The sequence below is a fragment of the Aythya ferina genome (genome assembly GCF_964211825.1).
Source record: "Aythya ferina genome assembly, chromosome: 1".
Lineage (NCBI taxonomy): Eukaryota > Metazoa > Chordata > Aves > Anseriformes > Anatidae > Aythya > Aythya ferina.
The window spans coordinates 28,889,456-28,915,217 of record NC_140296.1 but is presented as its reverse complement, the minus strand read 5'-3'; the positions used below and the strand labels follow the sequence as shown (position 1 = coordinate 28,915,217).

Sequence of the window (25,762 nt, the reverse complement as noted above, 5' to 3'; positions counted from 1 at the left end):
TCTGTTCTACCCTGCATTTGGGGGAATATGTGACACCTTTAAAGAACAAAAAGAGTAGCAGGTACATTTATGTAGTCACTGTGAGGTTACGGGCTCAGCATTTCACATATGGACTCAGCATAAAGCAACCAGATACAGACTGTAAAACCCTCGGGACTACATTAGTGCCTACAAATAAGGTTGCTGCATTTGGAAATTGGGATTACAGGTATTGGTCAAGCACAGTCAGATCAGTAAAAAAAAAAACAGTAATAGGTTGTGGTGGGAGGACAGAGTAAAAGCAGAGTACTGGCAAGGAGGAAGGGATCAGAAACAACACTTAGAGTTGGCAAGGTAATGCAAAGAGTAAACAGTAAGTTTACTATTTTTTTAAGCTGGGGTCGTTCCTGGTACTTGCCTGTGCTGACTCACATGCATGGCCTTGGAGGATCGTGGTGTTTTTGTTCAAATCAACATATATGCTGCACGTAACACAAAAACTTGACATTTTCTTCAAAGAAGTTGGCTATTGAACATGTATAAAAAAGTGAATTTTATTACATTTGGTTTAAATTTATACAATACTTAAACAAAAAACAAGCTTTCAGAACAGTGTGCCCCTTTCCCTCCAAGGGAACCAACGCAGTCCGACATCAAAGAGGGAAACCTTCCATTAATCATTATAAACATTGCTTGAACAGATTACGAAGTATACATTACAACTCGTAGTAAGACAAGATAGAGCTTTACTTCGGATTCAGTCTGCTAGGTACCCCTTTCTTCAGGGTTCCTGCTGCAGGCTTTGAGGATCCGTCATTTTTGCACGCTTTTCTCAGCACCGAATGCGCGTGGTTAATGACACACAGCAAATGGCGATGTCATTCACGATCATGCAGCTGCAATAAAAGATATCCATGCCATTTGCTTCTTCATAATCCCGGGGAGTTAAATGATTTCAGTGACATCGTTCAGTGGCTCATAATCCCAAAAGGCCAGTGCCTCAAGTGGTAAATTGAAAATATTAACAGGTAGCTCTACACGTGTGATTACCTCACCTAAAAGTCCCTATGAACACCTGGTGTCCTCTGCACACGGCAGTCTTTCTGTCTGAAACCTTGCACTGGTTCCACCATCCAGATTTTCTAAATGCAAGTGAGTATTTTGCTTAACATTTTAACAGCTCACTCTTGAGCACAGACAATTTTTTATTTTTATTTTTTGCTGTGGCCTTCCACAGCTCCTGGTACAAGAGGCCCCTAACACTTGCTTCTTCCACCTGTGCAGTTACACCAACCCGTGGTAACCACAGAAAACCCTACAAACACCCGTAACTTACAGCCTCGATTCAGTTCCTAAAGGCTCCGCATTTACTGGCTTTAGCAATGAATTCCTTTAGCAGGGGACCATCCATTTGCCAAAATGCTGTAGTTTGTGTCACGTCTGTCAAATGATTGACACAAAATTTAAAGCAGAATTCCTCTAAGTCCTAAACAGAAAAAAAAAAAAAAGAAAGAAGTCTCATTATCTTTCTTCCATGACAGAAAGTTACATTCAGTCAGGCACTGCTGCCTTTCTAAGCTTTATTTTTTTACAGAGAACCAGACAAATAGATCAACCCAGTGGCTTTCAACCTCCCCTCTCCCAGTGTCACTACGTAAATGCAACAAGAGAAGAATAATTCTACTCACATAACATGGCTACAAAGACAGTTTGGTTCTCCCTATATAGCTGCAGTCCCGAGAGGCAGCTATTCTGAGCAATACATGTATGAATTTTTCAAGTTTCCCAGCCTGAAAAGTTCCATCTATATTCACTGACAAGTATTAAAACCCAGTACAAATAGATTTTAGGGTAATGCAATACATAACCAGGACAGTGGATTAAGAGAACTCGGCTCTTCCATTCCACATTATGAACTCCAGTCTCCATACAAGCCTGCTTGACTTCCTATTTAATTTATGACTTGTATAAAGCCTTGAAGTCCATTCGCCCGGCTCAATGGAAGTGGCCACTAGGTAGTCCTAAAGCAAAGGGTAGGCTGAAGGCCTTTCCGTGCGTTAGAAACAGACCCAGGTTACAAATGTGTTTCACACACATCCCAGAAATGATTCAAAAGAAACACACTGCGGTACAACGCAGCAGAGCAAATTATTGCAGAAAGAGGGCTCTGGGTATGAGCCCACTGGGCAGTGCCTTCCCTTTAAGGCTTAGAAAGGCCTCACAGGCACCATCATTGCACCCGCATGACGTCAGAGACAAAGGATGTCCAAAAACCAAGAAACAGCAGTTGCCAATAATATAACATTGCCCAAAGAACGCTTCCGCTCAGATTATTTGTTTCCAGCTCCGCTGTTGAGGAGGAAACCTATTTTTGTGGTGCAGAGCTGAGTGAGCTGCAGTACGGAAGATGCCACGGCCTTTCCAGAACGGCAACTCCCCAGCCTGCTCTACTTCCTTGAGCACTTCATAAATTCATGGAACCAGTGCTTCACACACCAGAACACAGCTTTCCTTAGCTTTGGCTGCTCAGCAGACTGGGCGCTGCCATAGGGCATAAAAATTTGCAGAGCTTTTAAGCCATGTGAGGTATGAAAGACTGATTAGTGTTCATATTGTCACTTAAAAGTAATTATTGAAAGCTAGAGCCACTGCGTGCCAGTGAGTTCTTGACACAACAGTGATGTAAAAATATGTCCTGGCCTAAAACCAGGCTTTCTGAAGCTGCAGATCTTGACTTGTATGGCATCTGTGCAATGAAAAGAAGACAAGCTTATTAGAACTGAACACTGAGGGTTTTCTTTGTTTCTTTTTAAGAACAGAAGGAACTGGCATTTCAAACAAAACTACATCATACGCATTCCAATATTTTGCACTGCTTTATTAAAAACTCCAATACCAAGTCAACGCAACAGAAGCATACAGTAAACAGTAATATTGTATTATTGATATGAAACTTTGGAAAGTTTAAAACTCAATATTAAGAGCTATGAATTTTATTTGCAGATGGATGCACTCCCAGCAAGCTGTACTTAATATAGACTTAAGTGAAAAAAGGTACAATGTACATCCAATGATTATTTTTAAACTTACAGTAAGAAGCCAAACCTGAACTAGTTTTAGCCACTTCAATCCAGTCAATCACCAAAGGAAAGTACAGGAGAGTTTCATGGCATGGGGGTGTTTTAAATCAGTGAAGTGGGTTCTTCTAACTGTTGTCTTCCAGACACACAGTCCCGTGAATGAACTACATCAGCCAAGCAATTTCAAACCCTGACCTACCATTACTACATTCTTTTTAACTTTTTTTTTTTTTTAACTAAAAAGTTAAAAATCAAAATATAAAAAAAAAATATAAAAACATCTCAGCACCACCCATTCTCTCCACATTTGGGCCATCCATTCTCATTTCACTTCCAGCTTCATTTAGCTAGTAAGGTACAGCCACAGCTCAGTAATTGGATTTCTTCTACCCTTTACAGGCACAATCAGTGATATACTGAAGACCCATTGCACAAACAATCTTCTGTAAGGCTAAAATATAGAAAGCTTCCTATTTTCCAGGAACTCCCACCAATGAAATCTTTATTCACAGTGGTGCCTGAATTATGACTTCAGCTCTAGGGCAGCCCTTCAGATAAGGAACATCAAACTAGCAACAAATTATTAGGCTCTGAAGTAAGTTAGAGCATGATAGATATTAAGTGCAAGAAAAAGCACTGTATTCATTTACCGATTATCAAAACTGCTTTAAAGTAGCAAGTTGAAAACAACCAGGCTGAAAATATGATGCGCAGATACTATTTCAAACACAAAAGGCTGAAGAAATCCCTGGAATATCTATTTGATCACAAAACTGCACACGTTAGTGATCTAGTTTTGAAGTCAGACATCCGGCAGGAAAGTTTTGCTACCCTTTCTCCCATTTCACACACTTTCTCCATCTTCAAAGTGTACTAGGTCCATAAAAGAATTCTTATCCTGCCATTTCATCAACATTCTTTAAGGACTGAAAGTGTATTTGACTGTAGTTAAACAAGTAAAAAAATAAACCAAAACACCAAACCTACCATCATGACATCACATACAACCCACAACCTTACAAAACTCCTTTCCATAACATTGTGATTTTTGCTTTGTTTTTAAACCTTTCCCTTGTTTAAGATTTAGCGTTTTAACCTTCCCTTTTTTTCCTCCGTCACCCTCCCCCCCCAAAATAATAACTCACGAAACTTGGCACAGCATGATGACCTCTTACCGTGAATTAAGCAACACAAACATTCATAGATAGTGAGTCTCTGTGTGTGACTTAAATCATTTTTTGATATCTGTGTACTAGTTCACTTTCCCAGTAACAGTTTATGGGGGGGGAGGAAAAAAGATATAAAACCTGTATTTGCAATGAAACTCTTAATTCCAATGTCAACATTATCAAACTCTGAAAATGGCAGACAGCATTATCTGCTAGCAGGTTAGAGAGTTTATATAAAAACATGACTGACTGCTTTCCTCCAGATTAGGGTCAGAAAGCAGCCAACTATTTAAGAAACTGAACTTTGGAAGTTTACCTCTGCATCGTATCTGACAGCAGCAGAGAGCAATGAAAAAGCATTTTCCACAGTAATTCCTCTCTTGATAATATGTTGACACAGTTTTTTCAGTCTATTTTCACAGTACGAAGTAGCCAAATCCAGAAGTCCTGCAATTACAATGCCATCATATTAGTCACATTAGTCTTTTCAACAATTCATATCTCTGGGTACAGGTTTTGTCTCTATTCCGCGTGCAGTAACATGTTTTTTGCAAATAGGTCACTATTCAGAAGTGTATTTTATCACCACATGGGAAGAAAGGCCTTCTAGTACTGCACGCCACAATCCTGTTAACCTCTGTAAACACACAAGCTGTTCCGCTGCTTTGCATACCTAAATGTTTGAGTGGAACTGTTGCAAAACAGGCACAGCACGAGCAAAAAGTTACCACTATAAAAATCTGTGCGTGAATTACAGCTCGTTCTTCGCTCTGCTCCCCAAGTTTTCTTCATTACATCCACACAGATTCTTTCATATTATCCAATAACTGGTTCAAATCAGTAATAACCACAAGTATTCTAACCCAGCGTTTCTCTCCCAGCTAATAAAACTGCTCACGGTTTATTTCTTAATACGTATCACTTCTTTAAAGACAGCTTATTTAATCACCAGTAAAAAGCATTACAGGCAGGACTAGAAGCCCCCATTAACACATTTATTCTTCATTCCCCTCCTCAGTTTGCCTGGAGGCTGCTGTCTAACACGATCAGACCACGAGCAATACCTATCGCGTCTTCAGGCGGAAGGTCAACACAGTCTGTGTACAAGTACTCCAGGAAGGCACGATACACAGGGTAGGAAAACTGGTCGATTTCTATCACTTCCTTCATATCCTCATTCCAGTACGACTGGAACATGGTTCTGAAGTGTTCGCACCTAGGAGACAGAGACACCATCTGGAGCAGCTGTATGTGCACATGAATGTTACAGTCCCCCTGAACTATGTATTTGGGGCACTCTACAACAGCCCCAAATATTTTACCATACCCCATCACAGCAAACGGTCCACATTTTGGTTTTGGTGCTTTGTTATGCATCAAGATAAAACTCTAATTTGACCTATGCTACAAAACCATGGGTGTATGCATTGCAGACTAGTTTAACATGACTTATTCTCGGAATAACATATAGGCTCAGTGAAGACTAAATAGGGACCATTTTAAGGCAGAATTTTGATTTAACTCCTTCCATAATCATTGGAAGTGGTTACAGACACACAGATAATGCATTGCAGGTTTAGGGTCCCTCCCCACCACTTCCTTCCTTCCCTCCCCTCACACGGAACACAGTTTTTGTGTTTAAACAGGAGCTGTGGAACATGACCTCTACCTGATTTTCAGAACAGCTTTGTGAACGTGGATGTACTTCCCATCGACACGGAACTTCAGGTCTGAGGTTTCTGGGCTGTCAAATTCTCTCCTCAGAGACTCTGCTACTGTTAAGTAGTCTTCCTGCTCTGGAGAAACAATTTTTAAACAAACAAATCATGTCAAGCATCTTAAACAGAACACACGCGTCACTGTAATTAAAGCTTGCTGCTCAAGTAACAGCACATGAAGGAAAATAGGGTCAGGACCAGGGTTCCACTGGGTGAATCTGGAAGAATGACTGCCTCCATTACCCTTTTCTGTTGGCAAGGACAACTTCCCAACAGCTCCACGCAGCAGCGGTCAGCAGTCCTTGTTCCAGCTCATTACCCAGGACCCAAAGTACCTGGAGAACTTGCTTTCTCACTCTCCACATGGAGATCACCAACGAAATCACCAGCCTTCCAGCAGCTCAGGGCTATTGCCAGGTCAGCACCACTGCCTGGATTACCCTGAGAGAGACCAGTCTGCAAACTGGTGGGAAACAGAGTCTAGAGCATAACCCACAGCTCACTTGAGACATGGTGCACAACTGACGTAGCATGACCCAAGCCTAAAGAGTAAGAAAACGTCACCAGTTGGCCACTTCTGTGCTGTCAGAGTAGACTCCGTGTTAGTGAGCCCTGGTAAAGACCTTAACAAAAAACCTGCAGGCTACCTCAGTTTGTCAGCCAATTATGACAGCACAAAATCCAACAGCAGTGCTACAAGAAGAGAGACTGTAGCAAAAACGCAGATCTGTGTCTACTATCAAAGACACAGGACTTCTGCAATTTTGGAAGTGCATTAAAACTGTGATTACAGCTCTTTGACAGTTCTTAACGTTAAGGCCAGAGAGGTCCTGTTCTGTCTCTCTAGAAATCCTAGATTTGCAGCACAAGCTGGCTAAGACTTGTAGTAAAGCAAGAACTCCAAAGTTTTAGGAAACTTAACTTTAACCCACTATTTAATGGTTTTGTTGATGCATCTCACAAGTGAGTTTCAACATACAGCCTCTAAGCAGCATAACATGAGAAAGAGGGAAAAAAAGGCAGTTCCAAAAGGCAGTTCCACTCTGATGGGATGTGGCCTGTCTCCTGCATCCTTCAGGACTGCAGATTGTTCATCCATATACAACACCACTACTCTTCACCATTAGGAGCAGTTAAATTAGCTGGCACTTTATATACACACACACAGTTAAAACAAATTGCTTTAACAGACAAGTTATGTTTCTGCCAAAAAAATCCTTTGTGAATGATCCATGCAGAATGAACCAAACTGGCATCTCATCAGAGGTGAACAAACCATGCTCCAATCCCCCTTCACCTGCTCATGTGACTTTCTTCTAGGTCATCAGCTTATTTTAAGCTATGCTGATGATCAACTTTCACCCCAAATACCTTAAATTCATTCCTCAAAGAAGGCTGCAGATTTGAACTTCACCACAAACAATTCTGAGTGGCAGGTTTTTTGTTGTTGTTTGGTTTTGGCAGAGCCAACATCACTGAAGTAGAACAATAACCTTTATGCAGAGTTATCTCCCTCTCACTAAGAAAAAACTGTCAGAAGAAAAATATTGTTGTTTTTTTTTTTTGAACCTATAAAAGAGATGGAAAAGATATATAGGATGGAGATTGAAACTGTCCCTAGAATTAATGCTTTTGATGTAAATATTCAATAATTAGGATTATCAGGTTAAGGGATGAATAATCCCTGAAGGCCAATAAGAATTAAAATACAGAAACAAGACTCAATTACCTTGTTATGATCAATCTGGGAATACCTCATAAAAATTAAGGAATTGAAAGTGAGTAAGTCTGGGAAGATGCCATTTAAAGAGCCTTCACTACTATCTAAAGACAATAGACCAAAACAATCATCACACCTCTAAGGGCACGAGTGACACACATTCCCTAGAATTAGAGAATTGAAGAAGTAGAGGAAAACAAAAACAAACAAGACTTGGATTTACCCTGAGGCAGATCATTTCAAGCTAATCTCTCTCTGGTAAAATTTTCCAGTTTTCCCCTACAGATGAGATGCTGTTATCTGGACCCTTATACTTGTGAAAACAAGCTAAATGAGAAGTTACAATGGAAGAGACCAATTAGGAGAGGAATTCTGAGCTGCAGACAGAAAAGCCACACGCAAAGATAAAAAGTCTGAGTTTGGAAGAAAGTTACTTAAGATCTAATCCCTCCCCAGCACTGGCTCTCTACAGGAACTACCTAAGTTTGGATTTGTCGTCATCATGGAGACAGATTAGACGGCCCAGATGATCTTCAGGACTGAAGTGGAAGATCTAAGACAAAAACCAATAAGCACGATGTGCAAGCTAAGCACTTGATGGCATATTTTGGGTCAAGTAAGAATTAGCAGCATGTGGATCAAAGATAACCAAGAAAAATGGCTTGGGCATATGAGCTGGCCATAGACACTGCCTCACGCAGGGTAATTCAAGGCTGCATAACAACAGAATTCGAAAAGAGAAAATGGTATTAGGATCTTGTTATACGCAATTACTTACAGGTCTGATTGGCTTTGAGGAATATCAAGCTAAATCAGCTTAAGAAATCATCTCACAGAAAGGACACCTTGAATCCTGTCATTTTACTTCCTTAACAAGAAACACAAAGAGATTTGGTCTTCCATGTTCATATTGGAAGAGTAATTACTAAGAAGGAAAAACTAAAGACAACACCTAGAACTCAAAGTTACTAGAAACCAAAGAAACAAAAGTCAGGAGCAGCATTCCAAGTAGAAATAATTTTAAGAATAAGAAGTTAAATTTGATGATCTAGGAGTCCTTCCCTGTCCTGAGGCCAAACAATATAAACAAAGGAAATGCACAATATTCATAGTACAGTGGTACAACAGGGCTCTCTAGTTGTCTGCAAAAAAAATTAACACTGTTCCAAATCCTTGGTTGAAGTTGACTTTTTCTTCAGAATAAAAAAAAAAATAACCAAAACAAAGAAAATCATGAAGACCCTAGCTAGAAGAGCTAGTTTGAATTGCCAGTTCTCCTAAAAGCAAGAACCATCCTGCCATAGAAGTGGTATGCTGTACTTAGCACTATACACATGCACAGAGACTATAATATGAAAGCACATTTTATAAGAATAATTAAACCAAAGTTATTTGGCTTCTAGAGCACTGGCTTCATCTCAAAACTTGTTCTCACCTACTGACAGAAGACGCCACATAACAGCAGGGGTAGCAAAGCAAGCAAACACATCGTCAGTGCAGGAAAAGTGAGTGAGGTGGGGAAGGACCACAGACTGGCCGCGGCACTGGCCCCACATGTACACCTGGCCACTCTGGGTTCTGGCAGCCGAAATGTGAGCAGAGTGGCAGGCTGCGATCTCCACAACCCTGTGAACAGAAGAAACCTTGTAAGACACTTACAGGTATGGAACCAAGTGACCTCCCAGATGCCACACCAAAATAACAGCAAGTAAGCTATGTATCTACACTCTGGTACTTCTTTATTATGTGTCAGTGTGATTCTGTTTGAACAGATCAATATTTAAGAATTGCAATGACATTTTCATAGTACTTGTAGGTTTTACTATAATCAGGTATTGCTTTGATAATGTCATTTTTTGTTGTCATTTCTCCTTTTCTCCCATAACCGTAAGGAAAAAGTCTACCCCACCTTTACAACCTATCAGACACTTATTCTCCTTGATAAATGCTTATGGAACTTACAAAGCTTCCAGCTAGGGAACAGTCTGCACAGTTAAGACTACTGTGATTATAATGGAGCATTTTACAAAACTTCTTTTAAACGGATGTAAAAATCTCTCTCATTTTGAGATTAAAATCCCATGTATTTTTCAATAAACCCAATGCTTCTGCCCCTCCTTTAATATGTTTTTTCTACATAGGCAGAAATTAATCAACCAAGTTTCTGACTTTGTATTTTGCTGTTAATTTCATCTCATCAATGCTGAAGCTGTTTGGAACATAATTTTTACTTGGACAAAGTTTCACATGAGTAGAGGTGAATACACACACTTAACTCCTCATTCCTGAAGATCTATCATTACTTTTTATGTAAAATCCTCCCTCCCTCTCTCCCCACCCCAAAGATCCTTAAAATACTAGAGCTATTGATGCAGACTTACCTATTTTGTTCTCCCATTGTCCACGCAATCCCTACCTCACTATCTGAAGCATTACAAGAACCAAGAAGAGCCACATTCTGTTAAAAAGACTGCCAAGATGCTTCCAGTGTCCCTGTACAGATACTAAGCAAAATTCTGGAGAAGTTCCAGAGTTAACTCTAAAGTAAAAGCTATGCTTTCCTGGTTTTCCCCACGTGTTTAAAAAGAGAGGATTCCAGGCTTCTGTGTGCTTTGTGTTTATATTTAGTAAATGAACAAACAACACAGATCAAGCACGACAAATGTCTTTCCAACCAGTCTAAGTGCATACATATAAAAATGCTTATTCCCTCACAGAACAGTTATCTCTAAGCATCACTGAGATCTTCTACCATCGCTGCATGAAACATCATAAAGTCATGATTTTACAGGCAACTTACATTTCATTATAGCTATCCAGCAATACGAAAGCATTCCTCTCCGAATTTTCTTCCCTCAGCAGAACAGATTTTTTTTTTAAGAATAACTATACTATACTTGATATGTAGAGCTAAGTGTACAGCACATTAAGTACATACTCATCAAAATTCAGAAGTCTACCTTCATAACTATGCCTCCAAGCTAACGCAAAGCTAAGTTTAGAAGTTCCTTTTAAACTATATGTGCAAAATTCTTTAAAATAACATGGAATGCCATCTCCCAAGGAACTGTCAGATACATTATGCATAAATGTCAGAATAGTTATAGAAATGAAAGGACCAAGAGAAGCATTAATATGCTTCATGGGAAATGTCAGCTCACCCACTTAATAGCACTGTTTCCAAGGGAGTCAAGTCAAGCAAGATGAGTAAAAGTTCAAGTGCCTTATCTCTCCCTTGGACTCCAAGCAGAAGTTCAGTGATATTCTCTCCCTCCTTCAGTCACTGAACAACTGCCACTTTTATTAGAATTGTACGTGAAGTCAAATGTGGGATTATAAATGCAACAATTCCCCTTATTTCACTCAAGAAATAAGTCATTAAGAAAGTTGAGCCATTGCAAGTATACACATTTCCCTTCTAGTACTTGAAAAAACATAACTTCATTTCACTTTGCTATTGTCACTTCTTCCACAGACAAGGCAGCCTTGCCTTGGTGGTTTCTACTGTGACAGTTCCTTCTGTTATTCTAACTCCACTCCTCCCTTCCCCCCAGCCATTTATAAACCCTTAAATGATCTCAGCGTTGTGCAGCTTTTCATTTTATGCTAAACATGAAGAACAGGAAAAAATAGGAATGACTTCCCAGAAAGACACTTCAGATCTATAAAGTAACATCTTTCATGAATTTTCTATTCATATAAAACTGGAAACGGAGTAGAAAAAACAGCCACAAGTGTTTCCTAGTTAAAAGGAGATTATAACGGGTAGACAAGGGTGAATCTTCTACAAGTCTGGAAAACTAAGAGGATATATACATGTTATCTAAGAAACTGCTAACTGCTACCACTGATGAGTGGTACTGTCTACCCATAGCTCTAGCAATCTTGCAAATTGAGTTCTGTTTCTATGGTTTGCCGTTACCCAGAAAGCCTTTCAGAAAATTTTTTGTCATGTGTCACTCCTCCTCCCACCACCCCTTTAATGTGGGCCTCAATACAGCTTACAAGCTTGGCTTATTGATTTTATAGATCAAAAGTTTTGATTGCAGGAATCATATTTAGAATAGCCTAATGGTCATTCATTATTTTCAGTGTCAGGTAAGTATAAAATGTTTACATTCAATCATCATTACAGATAGCAAAAAGCACTCAGTCTATAGTAAACAGTAAGTTACCATCCTTTCCTGGAATTTTACCATTATCAATAAAAATACAGCCCACCAAACCCCAAATTCACATGCTTCCAACACTAGAGACTGAGTAACACACGCCCAGACATATCAACCCGGAAACAGCTTCAGGAAGATTACCTTTCTTTTTCCATCATGATCTGCAGTGGACTTAGCTGGTTACTTTTATTGCCAGTTCCCAGCTGCCCATAAGTGTTAGCTCCCCAGGCATAGAGCAAACCCTCATCTGATAATGCTAGAGTGTGTGCATAGCCACAGACAATCTGTAAGTAAATGTATATATAAGCATTACTACTGAACAAAAGAGAAGAAACAATTATTGCACACATACCTTAGTCTAGCTGATGTTAGATACCCCAGCCATTCTTTATCTAGCACTAGATGGTGTTATTTCTCAGTACTTAAAGCTAGCACAAGATACATTAACAGTAAGAACTGGAAAACTCCCAGTTTCAACTTCATTAATTTAGCATTGGTTGGTTACTCCTCCTAAAGGATTTACAATATGGTCTAAACATATATAAAATGTAGTAAGCCTTTTCCTACAGGAATTGCCAATTCCTTATTTTTTGAATCTTAATTTCATAATATTCTATAGAAATCCTGCTAAGCTTCCCCAGACTTTACTTGCTTTCAGCTGCAGACTCCTCACACAAAGAACAGTGAACTTCATTATCAACTCTGAAATAATTTGGGAATTTGATATTCACTATATAAGCTTTGAGAGCTGCAGTTCTAAAGCTAACAGAGCCCTTAACCTGTTCAACCTTGCAAAAAAAGTTGGTTTTTTAAATGAAATGAAAACCACTGACTGTCATCAGCCCTGCCTAAAGAGCTGATTAGAATACTGATGTAGAATCTAATTTGAACATCTTAGTTTTCTTGCTCTCCTTTTTATTTTTATTTTTTTTTTTAATTTGCCTAGGATATTTCACTCACTTTGTAACAAAAATGCAATTTTTATCCATAGCATAATTTTCTTAGTCACACTAGCCAAATTAAATTCATTCAGATTTACAAAAGCAAGTGCTTCACAGCTTACTTGTAGTTTTGTAAGCCTAACATAGTCTGAAGGAGCCACATACATTCAGTATTGAAACTGTGAAATCTAGAAGCTGGTATAGATTCCAAAGACACAGTTTTAACAGATGCTAGAAACGTAAATGCATTCTCTGTTTCTGCATTAGACATACCTGGAGTATACACACACCATGTAATGCTGCCACTCTGCACGGTGTTAGCTGGTTGCCATTGTTTCCAAGACCTAGCTGACCATTACCATTGTAACCCCAGCCATAAACCTGATTGCAAAAAAAGAAAACAAAATTAAGCCACCACTCTAGAAGTCCAGAATATTTAAGACTTAGTATTAAGCACAAGTCCAAATCATACATCTTTTTAAAAAAAATATACACTATTTCAAGAGATACAAAGACTGAAAGATATTAAGTACACTGCAACGATCAACTCTATTCAACTTCACTCCTGTGCTTTTAAAATAAGCTTTCTAAAATATATTCATCTTTGAATTACTAAAACTTTCGCAATAAAATTTACAATGCACCAAGAATGTGTCAACATTTTCAGTTGACCTTTTTTTTTTTTTTTTAATAAAAGCTATTCTAACCAGCTGATCATCTATTGGATTAATTTAAGTTGAAGCCCCCAGTTTAGCTCCAATTCTTCCTTTAGCTCTGCTATGGTAGACAAATCAAGACAGAAATAGATACAATGAAAGGTCATCTCAACCTCAGGGACCTTTACAGTCCCTCCTGTCACAAGAAAATACTATATGCTCCAAGTGTGGTGTGATACAGTAAATTTGAGGTTACAGTTCATACCTAGAGGCAAGTTCAAATCATAAATTTCTTATGTGGAATGGAACAGTTGCACAATACTAGGGCAATGTTCGAAAGCTTGCTTTGTTTTTGTAGCTGGCAGTTCAGCAATGTGCTCGAGAACCAGGATCATTCATTGTATTCTTGCAGAAAGATTAACTACTTATTTGTGCAGCTTTCAAAAATCTAATCAAGACGTATGTTCAAAAACCTACTGAAATATATTGAAATAATGCTTAATGACTCATGCTTAATACAACTGTTAAAATTCTTGCAGATACAGACCCAGTAAAGATCTTTTTAATAGTCTTTGCCATAAGAAGCAAGGTTTACTGCAAAGACAGGACCTCCAGTTAATAGCATAGTTTCCCTAAAGCGGTCTCACAGTAGTTACCAATACATACTAACTTGAGTAATCCGTATCAGCACTTACTCTGTACTCAGACATTAACCTCTTTAATTTAAGAGGAAAGAGAATGTGAGCACACAGCAATGCTTACCTCGCCATTGTTTACTATAGCCATGGAGGAGGTCTGACCACAAGCGATGGAAACTACCATTTTACCCTGTAAACAGTTTGAAACTCTACGAGGAGTTGGCTGGTTTGCTGTAGATCCAGATCCAACTTGACCACAGTTGTTATAGCCCCAAGCATATAGCTGTCCATAAAAACAAAGAAAAGAAAAAAAGTAGTTTAAGCCTTAAGAATAGTAATGACAGCAACAAGTTATAATCTTATTATAGTCAGGATGAGATTACATAAACTGTCCTATTTAACTAACTAAAATGCTTAAAATAATTTTCAATAGTTGAAAATTAATGAAGAACAATAGGACTGACCTGGGAAACATGACCATAGCACTTTCTCAGCTTCCAACTACAGAACTGGAGCCTCTGACTACAGCAACACAAGGAATGTACTTCCATATAAAACATAAGTTGAACTAGAAGACAGTACAGTGAGTGGACTTCCTTCATGCTTGTGTGAAGGTGGGAAAACAAATGCAAGCACAAGTGTTATTTGATATGGAAGTACCTGCTTTTAAGGTATTTCATTCTCTTTAGAAAACTCTAATCTAGGTTATTGTGGTGTAATGACCACACCAACACAAGGGTCTGTTTAGGGATCAATAACTTCAACTACCATTTTATCGAGGACAGGCTCCCTTATAGTTCTGCATCAACTCTACAAGTGGTACTTTCCCATCCCACTAACTGTTCACTGGTTAACAACTTTGCCCATCAACAGCTAACATTTAGCACCTTCCGTATCTTAATGGTTGGAGAACAAGCAGTTTGAGACAGCAAGGTGTCTCCTGGATCACACTTTTTTGTTCCTTCTAACTTTATGTTCCTCATCTAACTTTATGTTCCATCATCACGAGTCCAACATTATCACCAACCACGGGGCCCCCTGGCGATACTCCCACAGGTTACAGCCTGTTAGCCACAGGTTATATGCCTCCTATCTTTCTATCTTTCAAGAGTTGTTAGTGGCTAGTTTTTATCAGCCCATGTTTCACAGTAACAAAAAACTTTGTCACACAATGGCATTAAAAAAAAAAAAAAAAGTAGCATCTCCAACACTTCAACACTTGCCAGTGGCAAACAACTAATAAATAATATATATATAGTTTGTTATTAGTTGTTGTATATTGTTGTATGTTGTAGTATATCTATATATCTATATATATATATACACACACACACACATATATATGTTTTTCATCTGAAAGTCCAAAAGACAAGAAAGTAGTTTGCTGTAAAAAAGTTTATAGCTTTGCATTTTCAGTTCCTTCAGTACTTGCTATATATATACATCCATACATACTGCCATGACATTAAACTGTTTCAGATAGTTTAACTCCTGACAATTAAAGTTTGTGCTCCTGGAAATACCTGCCACAGATGTGCCAGTCAAGTGAAAGCTCGCTGACAGAGATACCCTTAAAGTCTGCATATCCTAGGGTGCCAGTTTACCACAACACCAAGCCAAAATTTAGACATCAGAAACAAACAAAAACCAACCTTCCCTCCCACCCTCATCTCCCAAAAAAACATCCCACAATTCATTTGCCATGTCTAACATGAAAAGAAAAAACACCATTCCTTTGTTTTTTGTTACTTGTATTTGCCAGGTCATCATCCCTACTGAATACCCAACAAGGGTTATAACTACTTTGATCTATAAAACATATTTTAATAACAGGAAAACAAAATAAGGCGAAGTTAACTCAGAAGGTAGGTCAAAATGCCAAACAGTTTACGAGTTTCCTCTTTCAGAGGAGCATGAATGTCTTAATGATTTTTTTTGTTTGCATTGCATTAAACTTGGATTGACCCAACCATACAAATCAATTATGCCAAGTATTTCCATGACTACTTCCAAATTCACTGCCTCTCTAAAGGTCCAGATCAAGTCACACGGCTTTCTGCAGCCCAATGTTTCCGTAAATAAAACTCCACTTAAAAACATTTCACCGCTTTCAATGTAATTAATTTTGAAACAGATAAAACCTCCCAGCACAAACATGCTAAGATACTGCAAAGTACACAAGGGATGGATTTATAGTACATTAACTAGCCACCACAGCTAGCCAGCTGCAAATATCAGCTCCATGGTAAATACAAAGAAGCTTCCCCTCTTCCACTGAGATTTCAAGCATGTTATATTTATTAACAAAGACAGCACGGCCGTTGCAGGCAGCTACCACACAGCAGCTGACAACACTAGTTAAACTAATACATGAATATTCTTGCCTTCCCACACAAAATAGAATTTGATCATTTCACCATTTGTCATCAAACATGACAGCATGAAGATCTTTCCAAAGCACAGGCTCCCCTGCAGAGATGCAACGCAGACTAATAAGACTAACCCAGTGTCTCTTTTCTAACCTCAAAACACCGGTTACTGACTGCACTGACCAACGCAGTATGACTCCATACCGCACCATAGCACTGATGTGCTCCTATTACCAGCACAGAAAGAATTGTTTCCATTTTCCTGCTTAGGAAGGTTCCAAAATTAGCTTTTTCTTTTTCCATAAGAAAGGAGCTGAACCAGGCTTTCTCCCGTGCAGTAACATACTTGCAGTCAGACACAAGCACTGGTCAAATCTGACTGTCTGGAAACCAGCCAAACGTGTTTCCCATGACACATAGCCTTAAACCACATGAACAAATAGCACCAAGCAGATTTGGGATATAAAACAAATGCTCTTTCAGTAGCTATACACAAAAGTATTCAGAGATGTGCAAGGCAACATTCTTCCCTCCATACCAGTGTGGAAATCACAAAGACTGCAGGAAACAGACTAAAGGCTAATCAGAATACAAACAACTCAATATACCCCTTATATATTAGAATTGCAAAGCAAGCAGTAATCCCAGGTTTGGCACCTTACACTTGGAAGTGGCACAGCTTTCTGGACTCACAGAGACATACAACAAATGAAAGATAAACATTTATTAGCCTATCATTCCTCCAATTTGTTCAGGGTTATTTTCAAGTCTGCTCTGAAGAAAACGACACCCTAGCTTGAGGCAGCAGTAGAAAAGGTTATCTTGTAAGTACGCTGTAGAGAGAGCTTCAGACTGCTGTTACCTGCACTATTCGTTCAAGAAGGAAATGAAGAGATTTGAACAGGTTACAACTTACATCCCCATCAGCGGATAACGCCATGGAATGATGCGAGCCACAGGCTACTTCCACCACTCTCTTTATTAACAGATTTGTGCAGACTTGAACAGGAGTAATGCCCTGGTTGGTTGCGCCATTCCCAAGCTGGCTGTAACCATTATGTCCCCACGCATATACTTCACCATCTGCAAAAAAACATTCAAGTTTGGGATAAAAATCACAGATTCCAAGGAAATTATGATAAACAGAATTCTAAGAATGTAGAGAAGGACAACTTGAAAGTAAAAGGGCAAAAAAAAAAAAAAGTGAAAGAATCCTCTTATTACAGGAATCCTTCACATGCTGAAAGATTACGTACCTTGCGTGCAACTATTATGTATCACAGTATGACCAGATTACTGAAGAAATACAGGAAAGTGCACAGGTAAAACCAAGTATAAGACCAAGACCATAAATGGTATTGTAAAACTCTACAGAGTTGCAACATAACAGAGGTATAAAGGAAACTTACTGTAGTTATTGCAAAATACACGTGGCTCTACCTAAGATCAATGAGGACCCCTTAGTGTGCATTACCCAACTAAAAAAATCATGCAATTGCCTCTTAATGCATTCTTGTTAAGTTACAGATTAAAGTTCTGCTTAGCTTATGATTCCCTATTAAACACTGATTTTCTACCTTCAGTACAGAGTAGAACATGTGGTCCACTTCCGTAACTGAGACTGGAAATCTTCTTTCCGCATAAGGCTTCTAATTTCTTTGGTACTATCGTGCTCTGATTATCTCCAGTTCCCAAGCAATTACTGCAGTTCAGTCCAAAAACAAACACCTGAAGAACAGAGGAAGACTGATTTCAAGTGAAGCGACATATATGCAGCTATGCACAGATGGGGCGATATCCAGGCCTTCATAAAAACACAGCAAAGTTTTGCCATGGACTCTTCAGAATCAAAGACTTCACTCATGGAAGTTAACAAGCTCCGGTGTGAGCACCAGGACACTTAGGAATTAACTAACGAGTCTGAATGATTCAGATCTGCGCTGGCCTGAAAGTAACTACACTATAAAAAGTACACAACTATGAAACTGGAACACTACTGTCTTTTAAACATGGATTGTAAAGAGCAGCTATAGTTATACCACAGGGGACTCAATCCTAAATACTCCATCTATATTATCCCCATAAAAGACTAAAAAAAGTTATAAATTAAATCCAATGTGTTTTGAAATACATGAAGTTTATGAGGTGCTTCTACAAAGTGATTAACTTAAATACTCTGCAGACTGTGAAACCAACCAATTGGGAGTATCTGTTCCATTTTCTTACGGCCTTACCTCGTCGTTGTGCGTTATGTATATAGCCTCGTTGGCTGATGTACCAAATACACATGCTTTCCGAATAGATGCTATTTCTTGAGGTGACAGTAAGGTAAATATCGGCCACTTTCCCACATCCACCATGATGTTACTGTGTCTCATGAAGTTTCTACAAGTAAGATGACAACGCTGTAAGAAAAAAATCTTATCAAGAGATGTATTTTATACTTTCATCAACAGGAAGATAATCTCCTTTAAATGAAGAGATGTTCATCAGTGTCTCAGAGCGTAATATTCTCTTCCGTATGAAGTATGTAATTATATTTGTTCACCTTCGTACATGTAAATAGCAAGTCACTGGGACAGGACATCAGAAGACATCAGAAGCAGGACAATCAGAACATTCTTTCCTTAACTGGGTATGTAAGGAAACTGCATTCAGTACTACTGAACAACCACCATTATGCAAGCAAAAATAAAGTTTGTGATACAACAAATACCCCCCCGGTGGCAGAGTGGATATCAGAATTTCAGCTGGCGTTCTTGCATGTACTACATACAGAAGTTGTTGAAGTATATGCAAATAAACAAAGGTAGGACTGTTGGGCATATGAACCAAAGATGTTTCATCTTGTGTAATCAAAAATTGCTATTACAGTCAAAAAAACTGTTTGAGAGGCCACGAAAGCAGAAAGTTAACTTACTACTTTGTACTGTTAAGCAGTGAAAAAATTGAAAAAAGTGATTAAATGGAATTGTCATCATTCGTTACCTAAAAACAAGCTGGACCACATTAAATGCTAGAAGGAGATGACTGTAGATAGACATCATGGCTCAGTGAACACACATGTGTATAATCCATCCTTACACAATGCTCCCTCTTCCCAGTTTCCTCAGGAAAATTGCACCAGCTCAAGAACAAAGCTGCCAATCACCATGACCTACAGAGCTTATTGAGGCCTTCAATCCTGCACATAAAAATTGCAACCACTTAGAGCCTCAAGGGATTCTGCCACTGATGATCTAAAATCCTTTTTCAGGGTCATCAGCAAGTTTCCTGAAATCCAGAAAGCTCTCAGTGGAGAATCCCACAGAATGTCAGCAAACCACAATAAATCACCATAAAACGGAGGCTAAGAGATTGATCAACAATAAAAAACACAGCTCTATCCAGGTGCAATCCTCTCCTCAACATTCAGGTCTTTCCTTTTCATTTATTTGCTCCAGCTGCTTTTGCTTCTGATGCTTGGTTCTCAGAACTGGGCTGACAACCAAGGCAAAGTTTCAGAAACAGTTTCAGTTCAGTTTCTTTATTCAAGACCAGCAGTCAATCCTGCAATGCAAGATGTTCAGCGCAGTGTTCTTTCACATTGTCTTTGTTCATTTTGTTTGGTTGGTTTGGAAGGAGAGGGGTAATTATTATTAGAAACAAAAGAAGTTTGTGAAATGCCGAGATCAGTGGAGGTATGAGTAGGAAAAAGTAAACAAAAACCTGACTTTGTGTCCTTATCGAGTTTAACTTTGCTCCAACAAATCCAGCTCTGCTCTCTAGGTACCCACCTCTCACTAAGAGCATAACTTCACTTTACATTTCACAGCTGAAGCAAGTCTTGAAAACACCTGGAGCCTCCAGAAGGTACATTCATAATAAATGTGTCTGTAGAGCAGCATTTGAAAATCTACTTGATCACATCACCTTCTACACAGATTTGAATGCATTTAAGCCTTTTTAATTTCTAGTCCAGTTACAAACTCAGATGAGCTAGCTGTTAAGCTTTGTTGTCTCACTTTGGCAAAGCTTTAAATTAATTTTTAGCATAATGTGTTTAAATACAGCAATGTCTTGTTCTTCTGAGCTTACCAAGTTCTGACTTGGTCCATTCTGACCGTACCTACATAATTTGCCCCACGTAACACTCAACAAGGCCAAATGCATCATGGAAAAAAATATTTTCTTCATTGAAGTTCTTTTTAACACATGCTGTCCATTTCAGGCAGGAATACAAAGCATTATTTTGGTGGATAACATCCTAGTAAATAACATCAAAGTTTTACGGCACAGTTAGAACCTATGCTGCTGTAGAGGTAGCCAGATTAAAATGTGCTCCTTTATCTCTCCCTTTCTGACCTTTGCACTAGGTGTTTAATCCACTTGACTTATTTTCCATGACTACATGATTCAATTAACCACTCCTCTTCAAGATTTTTCCACTCGCTTCTGAAATCTACGGTGAGTTATACTGTACTGCCCACATCTCAAAGCTCAGCTGGGTACCTCGTCAGACAAACTCATACCATTATATAAAAAAGAAGCTTTCAAGTACACAAGACTTCCCAGACTGAAGACATGAGCAGTGAACTCTACCCACAGATGACGAACCTCAGGATTTCTGAAGGTATAACACTCCTTTCATACATTCATAGAATCATTAAGGTTGGAAAAGACCTCCTTTATCTATAAAAACTTTGTATATCTGCAATTTAAATATACGTTACATGCAGCTTAAAAATACGGGTCTATAATGGGAAAAAAGTATTTGGGGAATATACATGTGTATATAGTACAACACAACAATAAAATAACTGTGTTATCAGAACAGAAGCCCAGTTAATTCTACCATCCTTTAAGACCTACTACACGCTTTTCAAAAGGATACACCTCACAACGAGCTTCTCACTGCTCACAATCAAGCCTTCGTTCCTGTCCAACAGTTGTGAGGGGGAAAAAGTGTCCGTGGAGCTTCTTCTGGGCAGCTCCTTGCTGTGAAAGACTGATCTATAGGAGACTTCAGCTGTGCTGTGACACAAAGGCACGCAGCGCCCGTCCTTCACTCACCTTCCTGTACTACATCAGTACGAGAGCTATGTTTATTATTTACTGCTGCTGATAGTCACGTAGAGGCCTGGAGCCCCCTATACCACATACCCTGCAGAAACTGCACCTTAATGGAAAGTTTAAGTGCAATGGAGTAGCAAAGCACCACCTGGAATCCAAAGTACTCAAGCTATTTTAGTCTCTACACAAATAGCTCTCTCAATATATTAACTCACAAGCTATCATTTAGATTCCGTATACAACACAGCAGCAGCAGCATTTCCAAGGAATATCTGTACACATCAACACCTTGATTAAAATTCATATGCCTGAGAACTTGGCAATTAAAAGCCTTGTAAGTATAGACATCAAACTTAAACTTGGTGCTCCGGGGCAGGTAACTGCTCTGTGAAACACTCTGTACCACTGCTCTTAAACGTCTTTTCACTTCTACTGCATGAGCCAGTGCTCACCAATACACCCCACGGCTTTACCTAAGGTTTGTAGCTCACTACTGCAGAAGCAACCAGCAGAGGGAGCTTGGGTCAACACCAGCTCCTCTAACTACTTTGACATCTTTGAAATTACCCAACAATATCGGTATACAAACAGGAACAGAAACAAAGATGTTTGTTTGAATTTCAGTGATGCTAAAAATAAGCAAGAAAGGATGACTTGCAGAGAAGGAAACTGAACTGGCCACGCAGTGTGGAAAAGAAATTTAACTCCAAGGCATCAGCAGCACTGGGGGAGGGGAGGGTGGGAATCTAGGTCCGCTGACAACAAAAAAGCCCCATGCTTTCAGAAACAGAAGCCCTTCAAATATTCTACGCTAAACTGCTGCCTATGCATTCAGCATCTCACTGGGCTGCTTTCTAAAGAAACAATGTGCAGGCTGATTCTGAGCAGTACATGCATGCACGCACAAATCCCTGCCTGAAAAAGAAAACAAAAAACAACCAAACAAAAAACAGAAGACAATGTTTACAAAGTGTTTTGTTTTGTGTTTTTTTTTTTTTTTTTTTTTTAAATGGTGTTAGACAAAGTTTTACAAAGTTCAGCTAAACAAACCCATGCTAGAAAGAACAGTAACCTAGCAAAAACGTCCTACCGGGAAAACAGAACCAGTTGTCATTGCAACATAAAACTCAAGTTAGCTACTCATCCCCTTATGGTAAAGATTATTTGAAGACATTGTACGTTTGTTTCACTCTTTCCTCTAGCTCCAATTTTGCAGCTGATTTTAGCTGGGCAGACTTAATTCCTGCGCAGAAAGAAATCGCAGGCTCAGGCCTTCATTTCCCCTCCTGGTCTACAGGAATCAAACTGCAGCGCGAACACAAAAGCTGGAATGTCTAGTTCAAGAAAAACAAAAAAGAGGGATTAAGTTCACTGATCTTTTCAAGTACACCCCAATTAAGAAACCATCAAATCACAGACATACAGGCAGTCTTCCCTATGCTTTCTCCTTTTTTTTTTTTTTTTTTTTTTTTTTTTTTTTTAAGAAAAAAGCTCAGAAAGAGAAAGAGAAAGAACAGGGAAACAATACATAACTACTGATGTTAATCAGATGCAGAAACGAAGTGACTTTCTCCCTGCCAACAAAAAGACATTACATTCCCTGAAATCATGTGCCTCAACTTACTTTCCTAAGACCTTACATAAGGCAAGATTCTTATGACAATATGCCCAAACCTCCGCATGCTGGTGATTTATTTTTAGATGCCTTTTATGCGCAATACAGGGAAAGACAAACATCCTAATGCAAGCTCTGCGAAGCACTCCTCCTGTTCGCTTTGAGCGGCTGGCTGGAAGGAGATAACATGCAAAAAATCAGCACATAGGTGAGCTCTATTGAATATCGGATTGCTTTAACCACACCAAAACAAACAAGCCACTGTACAAGGATGACAGCCATCCAACCACCTTAACAAAAGTACAATTATAGCCACAACATGCTTTTTTTTTTTTTAAGTTAGGAGCTGAGCCATTACTGCAACTTACTGAAGCCATTCACCCTGTACATTTAGGAAAACCACCTGCATTTCAATACGATGCATACAGAAATAAACGTTCAGAGGAAAACACACATCCCACGGCTCCAAAGGCTTCCTGCCTCTCCCCAAATATTAATTTTCCTAACCAACTTCGAGCTCCAAACCCGCTTCCATTGGCAGTGCCTCTCTCCTAGCCCTGTCCCCAGGCGCTGCGAGGCAGGGCCGTTTTACCTCCTGTCAGCAGGCTGCAGCATGCTTCCCAAAAGAGGTCATTTAGGCTAAATCGGAGCACCGACAATCTTTAGGATGAGAAAGCGAGGGCTCCTTTTGCCTTTAGAAGCGCAGCAACGCCTGAAGAGATTAATTATTATATAAACCCGGGGGGGGGGGGGGGGGGGAGGAGGGGGTTGAGCCCCGGTTATTCCTCCACGCCAGCTCTCCTCAGGAAGCGGATGAGAAGGATGGAGACACAAACAGCGCTCCGGAAACCCAACCGAGATGGATGCCCCTGAGGGAGCCGAGCCGAGCCGAGCCGGGCTGCGGCAGCCCGCCCTGCCCGCCCCCTCGCCCCGCGGTTCCACACCGCCTCCCAGCCCCTCAGGGCGCCGCTCACCGGGCTGCCGCATCCCTCGCCAGCCCCCCCGCGGCCCCTCCGCCTCCTCCGCTCGCCACAGCCGCGGCCGTTGGAGCCGTTGGAGCCGTTAGGGCCGTTGGAGCCGTTACCGGAGCCGTTACCGGCGCCGCCGCCCGGCAGCGCGCAGCGGAGCGCGGCCGCCGCCGAGCGCTGCCCCAGCCCCGCTGCATCACGTGACGCGCCCTCCCCTCCCCTCCCCGCTCCCCCTCCATCTTGTCCGCTCAGCCCGGGGGGCGGCGCCCCCGCGGCTCCTCCTCGCCCTCCTCCGCTCCCCCGGAGGGGGCTCCCCGGCTCTAACGTGTGATTAAAGCTGATGTTTTATATCCGTGTGCGGCTCCCTGTGTGTTTGTGCCTGCGGGGCGGGAGGGAGGTTGGGGAGGATGCGGGAAAAGGAAGGTTGGCGAACGCCCCCCCTCCCGAGGAGGACCTTTTGTTGCTCGGAGCTGCTGCCAGGAAATGGCTTCCGCTTCTCCTAAATGTTACTTGCTTTCCTGGCCGTGCGCAGGGTCATGACGCAGCTGGGGCTTCGTGCCATGAGCGAGGAGCTGGCTGACCTGCAGCATGGAGCAGTAGGGTAGAGCCCGCTAGAAGCGTCAGCCTATCTTTGGGGGTAGCCAGTGTCATAAAGCCACAGAACCATTGGGGTTGGAAAGGGCTTCCAAGATCACCTGGTCCAACCATCCCCTACCACCAGTGTCACCACTACACCTTGTCCCCAAGCACCACGTCTAGCCTTTCCCTGAACACCCCCAGGGACGGTGACTCCACCACCTCCCTGGGCAACCCGTCCCAGTGCCTGACTGCTCTTTCTGAGCAGAAATGTCTCCTCATTGCCAACCTGAGCCTCCCCTGGCACAACTTGAGGCCATTCCCTCTGGTCCTGTCACTGGTTACCTGTGAGCAGAGGCCGACCCCCAGCTCCCCACCCCTTCCTTTCAGGCAGCTGCAGAGAGCAATGAGGTCTCCCCTGAGCCTCCTCTTCCCCAGCCCAAGCCCCCCCAGCTCCCTCAGCCGCTCCTCACAGGACTTGTGCTCCAGGCCCTTCACCAGCTTCGTAGCCCTGCTCTGGACATGCTCCAGGGCCTCAATGTCCTTCTTGTAGCAAGGGGCCCAAAGCTGAACACAGCACTCGAGGTGCGGCCTCACCAGGGCAGAGTACAGGGGGACGATCTCCTCCCTGGTCCTGCTGACTACACTATTGCTGACACAAGCCAGGATGCTGTTGGCCTTCTTGGCCACCTGGGCACACTGCCAGCTCATGTTCAGGCGAGCTTCAATCAGCACCCCCATGTCCTTTTCCTCTGCAGGAATTTAGGACAAAGCTGTTTGAAGAAAAAATAGAAAACTCAGTGTCACTACCCACGGAGTTCAATCCGGATGGGTTGCTATGAGAGGGAATCAGTGATGTTGAAGAAATTCTGCCCTGGAATATGAGGCAAAGAAGGCCCAGCAGTAGGTCCAGGGCATAAAGAGATTTTCCCTGCCAAGTTTCTGCTTACTGCACTGCTGAGTGGCCACTTAAGCTGGCCTCAGGAAGACTGCTGAATAGCTTGTGCAACAGCTCGAGCTACAAAAATGGAAAGCACAAATAAGAAGTTTTGTGGAAAAGTGTAGTGAGAGCCTCCAAGGGAAGAGGCAGAAGGGGAACTGCAACTGAAAAC

The 25,762-nt window shown here is 40.8% G+C and overlaps 1 protein-coding gene across 7 annotated transcripts; it reads right to left on the bottom strand.

The window, feature by feature from the left end:
• Positions 1-404: 404 nt before the first annotated feature.
• On the bottom strand, positions 405-25,351 carry RCBTB1 (RCC1 and BTB domain containing protein 1; the record flags this gene model as incomplete). 7 transcript variants are annotated; one of them, XM_084505049.1, is made up of 13 exons in its annotated part: positions 405-505; positions 1,316-1,465; positions 4,545-4,675; positions 5,293-5,444; positions 5,898-6,024; positions 9,102-9,292; positions 11,977-12,119; positions 13,050-13,157; positions 14,195-14,353; positions 17,356-17,522; positions 18,017-18,167; positions 18,674-18,824; positions 24,081-24,271. In XM_084505049.1, the coding sequence occupies 12 exons, from the start codon at positions 24,269-24,271 to the stop codon at positions 1,325-1,327; spliced, it is 1,812 nt and encodes a 603-aa protein (XP_084361175.1). In that variant the 3' UTR covers positions 405-505; positions 1,316-1,324. The 7 variants fall into 7 exon arrangements, with proteins under 7 accessions (XP_084361175.1, XP_084361174.1, XP_084361180.1 ...); XM_084505048.1 differs by lacking the exon at positions 405-505 and adding an exon at positions 509-875 and having other exon boundaries at positions 24,081-24,273; XM_084505054.1 differs by lacking the exons at positions 405-505; positions 24,081-24,271 and adding an exon at positions 25,248-25,351 and having other exon boundaries at positions 509-1,465.
• Between the last annotated feature and the right edge of the window lie 411 nt (positions 25,352-25,762).